The sequence below is a fragment of the Empidonax traillii genome, unplaced genomic scaffold (assembly GCF_003031625.1).
Source record: "Empidonax traillii isolate 1590-97213 ecotype Southwest subspecies unplaced genomic scaffold, ASM303162v1 scaffold86:size2944007, whole genome shotgun sequence".
Classification (NCBI taxonomy): Eukaryota; Metazoa; Chordata; class Aves; order Passeriformes; family Tyrannidae; genus Empidonax; species Empidonax traillii.
In genome coordinates this window covers 39,374-52,441 of record NW_020955279.1, presented here as the reverse complement: position 1 = coordinate 52,441, position 13,068 = coordinate 39,374, and the positions used below count along the sequence as shown (strand labels likewise).

The following is a 13,068-nucleotide window of genomic DNA, read 5'->3' as shown; positions in this document are numbered from 1 at the left end:
TATGGAAGTGTGTGTGAAAATGTACAAAACAGTTGTTTTCCCTTTATTTAGAGTTCAGTTGTTTTTTGTTTTTAATATGACTCAGATGGTTCTTTTGTAATCCTTTCATCAGGTATTTCCAAGCAGGAGGTTCTCCAGAGAATGTAATCCAGCTCCTCTCTGAAAACTACACTGCAGTGGCACAGACTGTAAATTTGCTGGCAGAGTGGCTCATTCAAACAGGTAATAAGTGATACAGTATAGTTTATAGTCTTTCTTTTGTCAGAAATATCTGAAACAATGGCAAATTTGATCATATACGGGAAATGGATTGTTATAAAGTTGTCATCTTGTATGTGGCTCAATCCTTTATAATAATATGTTTATTCTGCTGAGAGAATAATGGATTAATCTGTTGATGAACAGTTTGAACAGTTCAAAATGCCAACAAGCTGCCAAACCCTATAAAGGGTTTTTATAGTTGGAACAACCACATAAGCTATAGTTTCTGTATGTTTTCACTGAAAGGGCAAGGGGGACTATAACATAGATAGTGTTAGAAATGTTTGATGTTTTGTAATAGAATTAAATAATTTAATTGAAAAAACAGTTACCTTGTTGCTGGTTACTGTTCCCTCTCAGTGCATCAGTGGTTACACTGTGGGTTTTCATACAGAGAACCTGCATTCTCTGAGACAAGAATGACATATTAAGCCTCTTGCGAGACATATTCAGTATTATCTTGTGGTATCTCAATTCCTTAGCTAGTGTAAACTTTTGTTTACAAATTACCAGAATTATTATTCTCTGAGTTCAGAAATGTAGAACTACTTACTACTATTTGCATATTGTTTTGTAGAATACTATCAAAGCTACTGATAGCCAGTATATTAAAAGGATGAACTTAGGCTGTGTTAGGGTGGGTTTGTTCCCCTGCCCTTTTTGTGGTCAAGATACATTTGCATTTTGTTATCATGCCCAGTACCAGTCCTTTGGGATGGCTGGCATTGCTGTCTGTGTGTCTGATGAGGAGGGTGAGAGAAAGGGTCTAGTGTGACCTGCCTGTGATCCTAAACATTTAGGAAAAAAGGTGGAGAGTCTGTAAATCTGACTGTATCAGTATGGCTCAATAGTAGAACTGATGTCTCTCCTCTGATCCTCTCTGTGTTGGTAAATTTTGGAGTAGTTTCTGTTCTCACTGGAAAATGTAAGATGTTGCTGCCGTGTTCGATTGGATTGCATCTGCTGAGTTTTCTGTTCCTTCTGTACAGGTGTTGAGCCAATGCAAGTTCAGGAGACTGTAGAAAACCATTTAAAGAGCTTACTTATCAAGCATTTTGACCCTCGGAAAGCAGATTCCATCTTTACAGAGGAAGGAGAGGTGTGCATGGAATCCGTGTTGCTGTCTCTACTCGAGTGGGTCCTCCTTAGATGCCTTCATCTGATGGAGTAGTAGATGGTGGGGGAAGGGAAATTGTATCTTCAAAACTCTTTGGTTAAGAAACAACTGGTTTCAGAAAACCAGCTCTGTCTCACTGGAGTCCTCAGAGGTTTAGAGAACTTGGAATGCATCCTTTGTAATAAATTTTTGTAGAACAACTCACAGGACTCCTGAGAGGTAAAATCCTTACTTTTAATGATCTTGACAACTAGACACTGTTAAGTTTCTCTCTGTTGCTCTAATCTTTTCAGACTCCAGCCTGGCTTGAGCAAATGATAGCACATACGACGTGGAGAGATCTCTTTTACAAACTGGCAGAAGCCCATCCTGACTGTTTAATGCTTAATTTTACTGTGAAGGTACTACACTCCAGTATAATGTACTCAAGTATATAATATGAATGTAATTCCAATAAGTCTCTGCAAGGTGAATCTTGCATTTTGTGTGTTCTTCTGGAACTTATTAGGATATCCTAAATAACGAGTTTTCTATAATGTTTTTGTAGCTTATATCTGATGCTGGATATCAAGGGGAAATAACCAGTGTTTCAACAGCATGTCAGCAACTAGAAGTATTTTCCAGAGTCCTGCGTACATCTCTGGCAACAATTCTGGATGGAGGAGAAGAAAACCTTGAAAAAAACCTCCCTGAGTTTGCTGTAAGTTGTTTTTTGGGTTTTTAGTTGGTTGGTTGGTTTGGTTGGGTGTTGTGGTTTGTTTGTTGTTTGATTTTTTTTTGGAGGTTTTCGGGTTTTTCCTTTTTATGTTTTCCTTTCTAGTTAGGAGATACAGATCATTCTGAGATCATAGACTATCTTGCTTCCCTACAAAATCTTGAGAAAGTGTATCTGAGTTAAAACCCAGAAATCTATGCTTTTTGTTTGTTCTGTGTCCAGGAATTCCTTGGGTTGCTTCTATGACACTTTTTATATTTATTAAAAGGATTGTAAAAAGGTGAAGGTAAAAATGTCATCTTTCACATTTAATGTGAAATGTTAAGATCAGTTTTGTCAGACCCTTGGCAAATTACAATAATTGTTTTATCATCCACATCAGTGTGAAAGCTGCCATCTGAATCAACCCAGCATATGTTCATATGTTGTGAAATAACCTGATGATTTTTGAGTGGCTTTGTACTTCTCCTACCGAGTGGAAGTAGAAGAGATTTCCCTCTCAATTTTGGCATTTAAGAAATTAAGTTCTCAATTTAGCCATTTCTTCATGCTTGGCATCAATGCTTTATTCAATCAGTACTTTTTTCTTGGCTGTTGGGTGTTTGATTTTGTTGCCTAGTTTTTTTGTGTGTTGGGTTGTTTGTTTTGTTTTTTTTTTCCTTTGCAGTTTTGCTGTTATTTTTTTCCCTTTGCTCCCTGTGAGCCCAGCAGCACCCTGGGAAGTTCCTTGTTGACTGGTAAGCTTTGTGCTGTGTGCTTTCACAGAAGATGGTGTGCCATGGGGAACACACTTACCTTTTTGCCCAGTCCATGATGTCCATCCTGGCTCAGGAGGAGCAGGGAGGCTCGGCTGTCAGGAGGATCGCTCAGGAGGTGCAGCGATACGCCCATGAGAAGTGAGTGGGAGTCACACTGTGAGTTAAAATATAAGTCACCAGAATCTGTAAACTGCTGTCTTTTGCTCATCTTAATTTCCTTTTACTAGCAAAAGGAGAATTCTTAGCTGCAACACAGCAGCACTTGCAGCAGGCTTCCTTCTGTAGAACAGCAGCAAAGTTCAGTGCCCTGTGCCAGGGCGACCTGAAATTGGAAAAGCAAAGAAGTGAAGTTTCTGTCTATTAAGAAATATGTATTTTTACTACTTTATGAACATCTTAAAAACAAACATACGGGCCTATTTCTGTAATTACCTGTTGATCAGTAAGGCTTAAACTAAAATGTCTGAATTAAGAAAATAAGTCACTGAATTAAGAAAATAAGTCACTGTGTGTGTTTGCTCTCCATGCAGAGGCCACGATGCCAGTCAGATCACTCTAGCACTGGGTACTGCAGCCTCCTATCCCCGAGCATGTCAGGCTCTTGGTGCAATGCTGTCCAAAGGAGCTCTGAATCCAGCAGATATCACTGTCCTGTTCAAAATGTTTACAAGCATGGACCCACCACCAGTAGAACTGGTTAGTAGTTACCTGTTTGTGACCTCTGATGCTTACCTCTATTGCAGCAGCACTCAGGAATGTGATGTCTTGTTGTGCTAAGTGTTGTATGGACACAAAAATGAAATTAGCACTCACTCATCCCTCTATAATTGTAAGTAATGTCTAAATGTGAAACTGCTACTTGTATTCTGTTTTGCATTACCTTCTTGGTATTTTTTGTTGGGTTTTTTAATTATTCCAAGTTGTCATTTACATATAGTTACATTAAAGAAATTTACAATAGGACATAAAGATGGCAAGGAATCAATTTTTTGACCAAAAACCTGCCCACTTCTGCAGTTTCTTATAAACAGGCCTAAATGACACATTTCATATTTCTCACTGCCTCATTCTAACATGGGTTCTGGTAACAAATATGATGGCATTTAGATACTTTAGCAATATAGTCTGTAATTCTGTTTTCCTTTTTTTTAATTATTTTTATTTTTTTTCTGTTAAAACTTTGAGTCTCTTCAGAAAACTGTCTAACCTACTCTCAAGGGGAAATGTGTGTTATCTCTTTCTATGTGAGATCTATCAAATACAAAAGCCATATTTTTAATCACCTCTCCTAATCCTCAGGCTCTGATAGAACCTTCATTTTCTTCACAGATTCGAGTGCCTGCCTTTCTGGACCTCTTTATGCAGTCCTTGTTTAAGCCAGGTGCTAAGATCAACCAGGACCACAAACATAAATATATTCACATACTGGCTTATGCAGCCAGTGTGGTAGAGATGTGGAAAAAGGTAATGCTCAGCTCTGTGAATAATATTGGTTTTACCTACAGCAGCCTGACTGTGCTGCAGGAAATGTATGGTCATGAAGTTCCTTATTTGAATATGAGGTGTTTCTGGCTTCAGCTGACATGTCTGAAGAGTGTAGAACCTGATGATCAAACACAACCATAAAAGTACATTCACAACTCTTGCATTCAAACCTTGCAATAATTTTCCAGAACAAGAGAGTCAGCATAAACAAGGACGAGCTCAAGTCAACTTCAAAAGCCATCGAAACTGTTCACAATCTGTGTTGCAATGAGAACAAAGGAGCATCAGAGTTGGTTGCAGAGCTGAGCACCCTCTATCAGTGCATCAGGTGAGCAGAGGGGCTGGCCCCAAGCTTCAGTTGTTGGAAGAAAAGTATTATTTAGGAGAGGCAGTGCTGCTGAAGGGAGATGTCATTATGGGCCACTCTGTGAAGGCATCCTTGCTGTAGAATATGTGCAGATGTGGTCTGAAAGCAGCTTTCAGAATTGTCCATCTGACTCTTTGGAATCTCTCATGAACACATAAATCCTGCTTTTCACACAAAACTTGGGTCCCAGAACATGCTTTTTTGTGCCACTGGGAAAAGGTGACATTACTATGTCTTCCTAATAAAGCTTTCATTTACTTTTCATGCTCCTGTGCTGAAGGGATCTCTCTTTCTGCAGGTTCCCAGTGGTGGCTATGGGTGTGCTCAAGTGGGTGGATTGGACAGTGTCAGAACCACGATACTTCCAGCTGCAGACTGATCACACTCCAGTTCACCTGGCACTATTGGATGAGGTAAGAGTGTACCTAAAGCTTTGCTGGAGAGCAGGAACAATTTTGATGCTTGTAACAACCAGTCCTCTGAATGCCTGTCGTTTGCATTAAGTCACTACATAGAGATGAATCTATCCAGAATTAATTATTTGGTTTCTTCAGCTCAGCATTACTTACACTAGGAAAACTTGGGCATCAAAGAAAGGAATGGTAGAATAGTTCTCTAAATGAATTTCCATTTGGCACTGAACATCAGTGTAAACTTGTCTAAAAAGACTGCTGCGTTGGTTTTTAAATTGCAGTTCTGAGCGTTTGACTTTGCTGCCTTGTTTGCAGATCAGTACGTGCCATCAGCTGCTTCATCCTCAAGTCCTACAACTTCTTGTCAAGCTCTTTGAAACTGAACATTCCCAGCTGGATGTGATGGAGCAGGTGACTCTCAAAGGATGCAGTATTTGTGTTCCTTCATATTAGTTACATTTATTCAAGTTAATGGCTTTTGCTCTCAGAGCAGTTGGAAGAGCTTAGTTTAGGACTGTGGTCATGGTTAAAGTGTAACATATCAGATATTGAACGAGCAAAAATTGCACACTTCTGAGAGGAAGTTCTGATCTGTTGGTTCTTCCCTCCCTGCACTCCCAGCTGGAATTGAAGAAGACTCTCTTGGACAGGATGGTGCACTTGCTCAGCCGAGGGTACGTCCTGCCTGTTGTCAGCTACATCCGCAAATGCCTGGAGAAGCTGGACACGGATATCTCGCTCATCAGATACTTTGTGACAGAGGTCAGCAGCAAAAACTGTGTTTACTGCCATCTAAAGTTTAATATTGGTTGTATGTGTTTGGATATTAAATCAGCTTGCCTTGGATTCAGAAATGTTTCAGGTTCTGAGATCAGATTCTGAGCAACGTATGTGTATCAGTATTCACAAGGATGTGACAGTCCTTCTAACTCCTGACTTCTGGACAGAGTACCTCAAGAACACAGAGCTAATTACTTGTATGGAGAACAATAGATCCTAAGTGCAACTACTTGCATGCTTTCAAGACTATTATGTGAATTAAATAGTGTCCCTACTACCCCTGTAAGTGAAAGAGTAATCTAGTTTTGTCTGCTGTTCCAGGTGCTCGATGTGATTGCTCCTCCATATACCTCAGACTTTGTACAGCTTTTTCTTCCAATCTTGGAGAATGAGAGTATTGCAGGTACTATAAAAACAGAAGGTGAACATGATCCTGTCACTGAGTTCATAGGTAAGTAAGTCCATTTATTTCTCCTATCCTAAATCAAAAACGTCTTCCAGACCCTAAAATCCTAATTACTTACATGATGCAGAAATCCACATACAAACAAACAGATAAATCACTGACTCAGAGTAATGTACTGAACAGTCTCTTTTTTTTTTTTTTTTTTTTAAGCTCATTGCAAATCTAACTTCATTATGATGAACTAAGCAGTGGAAAGTATCAAGACTGCAGAGCACAGGATCACTACTTTGCCTCCCTCTCCACCAGTAAGATTCTAGAACTGGGCAATGCAGCAGCAAAAAGAAAACAGCAACATAACCAGCAAAACTAAAAATATAAAATAAGGAGGGAAGGGCTGAAGGGCATTTGATTGACTTGAGTGGTGACCTTGAAGTTCCTGTCAGAGGACTGTTTGTATTTCATATCAGAGAACTGTTCATGTAATTTAGCAAATGGAATAATACTGAAGGGTTTTCTGTTGTTCCACAAATCAGTATAAATCTGAATGCTCTGAAGGGGAGAGCAAGAGAGAAACATGTTTGTTTAAAAGAACATTATTTTTGTTACTTACTGAATTTAGCACTCATTCTTTGTGTAATGCCCAGAACCTGAAGAATGGGGAAGGTAGTTTGCAGATAATTCTCTGAATAAATCTTCAATTCTCTAGGCTTTGATATTGCAAGTTGTGAAAAAAAGGGATTTGTGTGATTAGCTCTGCACAGCAGAGAAGCCCCAATGCCTTTTTGTCCCCTTTGCGTTATATTAGAATTCTAAATATCCTCCATATTTACTGCCATGAAAAACCCGTTTTGTGCAACGCAAGTGGAGTTGTAACAATCAAGGATAGTTTTGTATTGAGAGATAAAATTCTCTGTGTGTGTTACCCTAACCCTAACCCTTTCAGAATCTATTTTTTTGGTAAATAGATGCATCAGATGTTACTGGTAAGTTTCATTACCGTGTCAGAATTCCACTGCAGTCCAAGAAGATGAATGTGTGCAGAAGTTTCATTACTGCTTCTTGTGGCTTTGTTTTTATAATTATCTCTACTCTGTCCTGGTTGATGCCAAACAGTGGGGGACACACCCAAGAATATGAATTACCTTTAAATAAAGGTGTTTTTTTCTTTTCCAGAGATGTCTTTCAAAGTTTCGTTAGTCCTTTCTGGAATTCTGAGCTACCATGGTAATTCTTAAGACAGCAGCCAGTGGTTTAGATTCTGAACTGTGCTGCTGCTGTACAGACTGTTGTCAATCAGGCCTTTCATAAGTAAAGTCTAGTAAAAGCAGCACCATCCTGGGTAAGCTTTGGGCAGCTGGTCTAGACCTAAGACAGCTTAAGCACAACAGGGGGAGACAACCCAACACAGGAATTAAGCTCTTATAATAAATATCCAGTCAGTTATGAGAAAAAGTGTTTATTAAATGCAGTTAACAATCCCAGTTAGTTACATTTGTTATGGCACTGATTTGTCACTTAAAAGTGAGTCAGTTCCTAAGGAAGGGAATTTGCCTCCTTTCTGCAAATTAGTGAGGAGTTCTGAGGTATGGCAATTTGTCCTTTGCCTCTAGGAGAAAAATGGCACAGTCAATCACATATTAAAGCAAGGAATTTGAGCAAAGACTGATTAAGAAATGTTTAGACCATCTTTTGATCAAAGTAATTCCCATTATATCATTTTGATGGATAAAAGCAACTACATGCACTTCCAACACCTCTGTTTCACCAGGAGGCCAAGGAAAGAGGGGATTTAGTCTAATTTATCATGTCCAGAATTAGCTTTGTTTTTTTGCATCATCTCAGTACTGTCAGAGAATTTAAAATAAGCTCTAGACCCAAATATTGAGTATACTTTTTCTTTTCCAGTACACCTACATGATTTGTATTTAAAAAAAATAGATATTTACAGGTACAGGTTCTGTGATTAAGTCAGTATGATTTCAATACTGTGCATCAAGACAACTTTTTCATGGGCAAATTAAGTTGTAAATAATTATCTCGAGGCAGCTCTGTATTTTTTGAAGCCCTTGTGAGGTGCTATCTGGGTTAATTTTGCAGAACTGCCTGATGGTGTGGAACTGTGAGTCTTAAACAAAAAAAGGTTGTGCTGGGAAGCTTCCAAACAAAGCAGTTCCTAAACAAAGATGCACAACGTAGAATCAAGGAAGTATAGGATCTCCATAGGTGCAGTCCTCTTCAATAGCAAGATTGTAGTCTGCTCCTCTCCCACCTTTGTAGGCACTTGTCACAATTCTCAGCCACCCTCTTTCGCCCTGTAAAGGATTTAATTTGCATTGTAAATTAGAAAAGACAACTACAGAAAATGTATATTGCTGAGTCTGTTCTGTCTTCCAAATATGAATTATTTATAAGTGAATGCAGAAAGTATGACACTGGGTTCATGGGGCAACCTGCTTTGGTGGATTTACATCCCACTCATCCATTCCAGTTGTGTCACTTGATTCTGGCCTACAGCTAAAGTAATTTTACATTTGCCCACAGCAGGAGCTGCACAGAAGGGGCACAATTGGGGATTGAGTTGACACCAAGTAGCTTTGGATGAATATCCTTGTCTCCAGCTTAGTGAAGTTTCATTTTTAAACTGTTAGTCTAGTTCAAAAACTTTAGGTTTTGTATCCACAGGCAGCTTCTACTCCAGAAGTGAAAAACCCCACCTTCCCTCCAGAGTGATTCTACCACTGTGCTTGTTCCCACGCTCCCTTACCCAGGGTTCACCCCACGAGTTCCGGACAATCCAATACTCTGTCCCATTTTCCACGCCCCAGCCGGCCACGGACACGATGTGATTCACTGTGGGAGAGGGGTTGTACTCTTTGTAGAGGCCTCCTGTGTAGGCATCCAGCTTCTCAGTAGCCATGATACCACAGCTGGAATAAAGCACAGAAAGGAGCTTTTATACCAGAAGATCAGGGCAGGGGCCTGGCTACAAAACAGTTTTGAATTCTGAGCTCAGCTGATGTACAAAACAAGCTGAAGTGTGCACAGCAGTGCAGAGCTGCTCACATATGCTAGAGTGCAAAACTACACTGAGCTTCAGGTATTTTTACCCCCATATTGCTCGTAGCTATAAACATTTTCTTTTTTACCTAATTGGGCCATTAGTGTAGATTTCTGCCATCATTTTTTCTCGTCCACTGACAGACCCATAGTCAGCAACTTTCCAGAGAGTGTAGTTCTTGATCACGTGGCACTCTCCAAAAGTGACACAAGTCCCACACTGGTTGAACTTCTTACACTCTGTAAAACAGAATTGAGATTATCACTGCAGGAGGGTGCTTTCCTTCAAGTGAATTAATGATAGGACACTATTTTTTTTTAAGTTTATATGAGGCAGATATTAATAACTCAATAGTAATTAGTAATACATCTTCTCTCTGGTGAACTAAATACCTTTCTGGAAACCACATTTAAAGTCCCTTCTATCTCTAGTTACTATTTTTTACTCTATAGGCACAAGTGCTTTGATGAGGACATGTTTCTCCATAGATGGAGAAATCATTCCAGTCATACATGACCAGACAAAGGTTAAATTTCTCCTTTGTTTAGCTTGAGGTGACACTTGTAAGTATTTCAGTACATTAGAGATTGTGTGTCACAGATTTAAGAGATTAAATTAACACTTTAACTGTCCAAACTTGCCTGGGCATGATTTAGTGCTACACTGTCTGTCTGGAGTAAGGAGAGACACACACACAGGCCTGTGAAGAAAACCTGTTCTGTCAGTCAAACAGCAGCAACCAGTTTTCTGAAAACCCAATAAACTCTTTTAAGATCTGTTAAACCTGGAGAGGAGCCCTACAGCAAAGCAAAGGCACCATACTTTGGTCCTTGGCTTGGTAGTTGTTGCAGGTCTCGTCGGGAATGCCGTGGTCGTGGGCGTACATCCAGACCCCGGAGTGGTCTCCCCCTTCACAGGACCCGGCGTCAGCACAGTCGATGACATTCTGAACAGAGAGATAGGCAGAGGGCCACGCTCCTTTCCTCTTTATGTTGATTCTGTCTGTAAAGAGAAGAAATTGGGGATTGTGAGTGGAATATGTGGGAACACTTTACAAATTGTGTTCAAACTGTCTCCTTTTCTTTGAACCTGTAGCTGTTTGCAGACAGCAGCACTTGTGGTTGCAAAACCCTCCACTGTCAGCACTGAGGCACAGCATGACCTAATTCAGACCAGAGGCTGAGATATTAGTGGGGGGTTCCATTAGAAGGTTTTTTTTTTCCACTAAAAACTCAGCAAAAATATGCAAGATGAGTAAGATCTGTCTAAAGCCTTGAAGAGCCCTAGACCTCTTTTACTTCGAGCTTCTGAAAACTTCAGACCTGTTTCCTGGCTTTGACAGCAAAGAGTTTTCAAATACACATCATAAAACCAGCTCTCACCAGCATCTCTCACAGAGTAGAGATTTATGCTTAAGCCCATGCAGAGTCATAAGGCCACACAAATCACTGGCTCTGAGACAGTCTTAAAGCAAGAAAAAGCTTTCAGAATTATCTCCTTGCTGTTACATCAAGAATCTCACTGTCATCCTGCCATCTCAGACAGGCATTGCCACCCTGCTGCCTTATTTTGTCAGAAATCAGCTTACTTGGCAGAAAAGCTTCCTGATGGGTATTTATAAACTGCTTCTCACGCAGCATTAACAGTCTTAACTATGCCACCCTGGTACTTTTAATCCTATTAGTACTAACAACATTCAAATATACTTGACAGAACTGGGAACTATTCTCCCAGACTAGTCTTAATGAAGAAAAAAAAAAAAAAGAATGAATGCTTTAACTACTCACAACAATTAAGAAAAAGAATACTCTGATTTTTAAAATTATATGTTGGCATACCTACATATTAAGTCTTAACCAAAGTTATATAGTTAACAAGTTGTTGTATTTTACCTGTCTTAGTACTTCACTACATTCTAGCAGGTATCACACATCTGAATTCTTGTACTGCTTAAGAATGTATCCCTCATGATTCCTGCTGTCTGCTCACACTTGCATTGCTTCCCCTTTCTGCACGGTTTCCTCTATTTGTCCTTCACAGTCCACCTTCTTGCAGCCTCCCTATGCAAACAGTACTTCTGCAGCATGTAAATCATGTGTTCTCTCTGGAGAATTTACTACTTCTGTAGCAAACCACTACTTCCCTTTTCCTAAGTAGAGGGCTGATATGAAGATTGCTGCTGAAACCAGATTGTCTGTGTGCTGTCATAGTTCTTTTGAATAACCGGGCTCCTGGAGCAAATACCCCTCGGGCCCTCCACACAAGAGACATCTTCTTTCGTTTCCTCATTCCCAGGCACGGCTGGAGAACCTCTTGTGCTGCAGCTCAGGCTGAGGTACCAGAAAAGGGAAGGAGGCACAAGAATTGCTTGTGCATCTGCTGCTGCCATGGAGGAGAGGGCAGAGCCCCCAGTTCTTACCCGCAGGAGCTGTGAACACAATCCTTCTGCAGACAGGTGTCTAGCCATGCCAGTGCTCCCCCTCGCACCCTTTGGAGAGGGTGGGGACAGCCTCGCTCCATGTGCTTTCCCTACAGAAACCAAACCTCCTTGCCTTCAGCCTGGGAATTCCCACTGTTGCCAGTGTATTCAGACATCTCAGCCTCGGTTTTCTCTGCAGTGATTTGGCACCTCGTCCTTACACCAGCTGCCAGTAACCTGAAGATAAGCCTCCCTGGCCTCCCGAAAACCAGGGGATTCCCGGGCGCAGGCAGCCCGGCGGGTGGGCAGGGGTTGCAGGGCGTACCTGCCAGGGCGCTGGTGCTGCCGTGGGCCCAGCAGGACCCGCAGTACTGTGGGATGTGCTGGTTCCGAGTGGCGCTCGCGTAGTTCACCCCATTCACGTTCCGCCAGTCCCAGCTCCGCGGCAGCGCCGACACATCCAGGTACTCGTGCGGGCGGGGGTACGTCCTGCGGCGGGGAAGAGAGAGAAACTACAGCGCCGGCACCCCCAGCCAGGTGAGGGGGTTGTTTTTTTTAAAAAAACGCGGATTCCGTGGAGTTTCATAACGAGCGCCCGGCGGGCGGCGCGTGACCGGGCCCTGCCCCGCGGTCCCGTGACCGACACTGTCCCCGTGTGTGTCCCCCCCCCTCCCCACCAACCCCGGCGGGGACAGAGCGGCCCCGGGGACCCCCCGAACCGCCGGGGACCCCCCAAATCCGGGCGGTGCTGGGGTTCCATCGCTGCGGCCGCGCCCGGCCAGCCCTTCCCCCGGGCTGCTCCCCGCGGAGGGGCTGGATGGGGGCGGCTCCAGAGGGGACGGGGGACAACCCCAGTTCCAGGGGGTGGCCAGGGGACAGCCCCAGCTCCAGAGGGGACGGGGGACAGCTCCAGTTCCAGGCGGTGGCCAGGGGGCTGCCCCAGCCCCGGGGGGAACGGGGGAACGAAGCTCACCTGAGCCCAGGAGCCTTGCGCGGGGCTGGCTTGTAGCAGTGCTGCCCCTCCCTGAAGTAGAGCCCGGCGCGGGCGGGAGGGCACAGGCAGCCCCCCCAGAGCAGCAGCAGGACGGGAAGGAGCGGCTGGACTCGCGTGGCCATGCTGGGTCAGCGGCAGCTTCCTGGGACACGCGCTGGCACCGGGATTCAGGGGAGGGGCCGAAGGGCGGGGCGTGGCCGGGGCGTGGCCGGGGCGCCCTCACCTGCGGCGGGCGGGGGTCGTGGACCCTCCACCGGGGTCCTCGGTCCGCGGGGATCGTCCCCTCCCAGGGAGC

At 42.9% G+C, this 13,068-nt stretch overlaps 2 protein-coding genes across 2 annotated transcripts; one reads left to right on the top strand and one right to left on the bottom strand.

Annotated features, from left to right (window-relative positions):
- Positions 1-83: 83 nt before the first annotated feature.
- Positions 84-7,476, top strand: NELFCD (negative elongation factor complex member C/D; the record flags this gene model as incomplete). The annotated part of the gene is made up of 13 exons (XM_027881221.1): positions 84-222; positions 1,251-1,360; positions 1,672-1,779; positions 1,926-2,078; positions 2,859-2,989; positions 3,382-3,547; positions 4,181-4,315; positions 4,525-4,664; positions 5,002-5,116; positions 5,432-5,527; positions 5,738-5,878; positions 6,218-6,347; positions 6,513-7,476. Coding segments are annotated over 13 exons (1,599 nt in total), but the record flags the coding sequence as incomplete, so codon positions are not given.
- A 266-nt stretch (positions 7,477-7,742) lies between these two features.
- CTSZ (cathepsin Z) lies at positions 7,743-12,925 on the bottom strand. Its single transcript, XM_027881222.1, has 6 exons — positions 12,753-12,925; positions 12,105-12,268; positions 10,183-10,362; positions 9,449-9,599; positions 9,067-9,229; positions 7,743-8,614 (listed from the first exon to the last, which is right to left on the bottom strand). The coding sequence occupies exons 1-6, from the start codon at positions 12,893-12,895 to the stop codon at positions 8,501-8,503; spliced, it is 915 nt and encodes a 304-aa protein (XP_027737023.1). The 5' UTR covers positions 12,896-12,925; the 3' UTR covers positions 7,743-8,500.
- Positions 12,926-13,068: the final 143 nt, after the last annotated feature.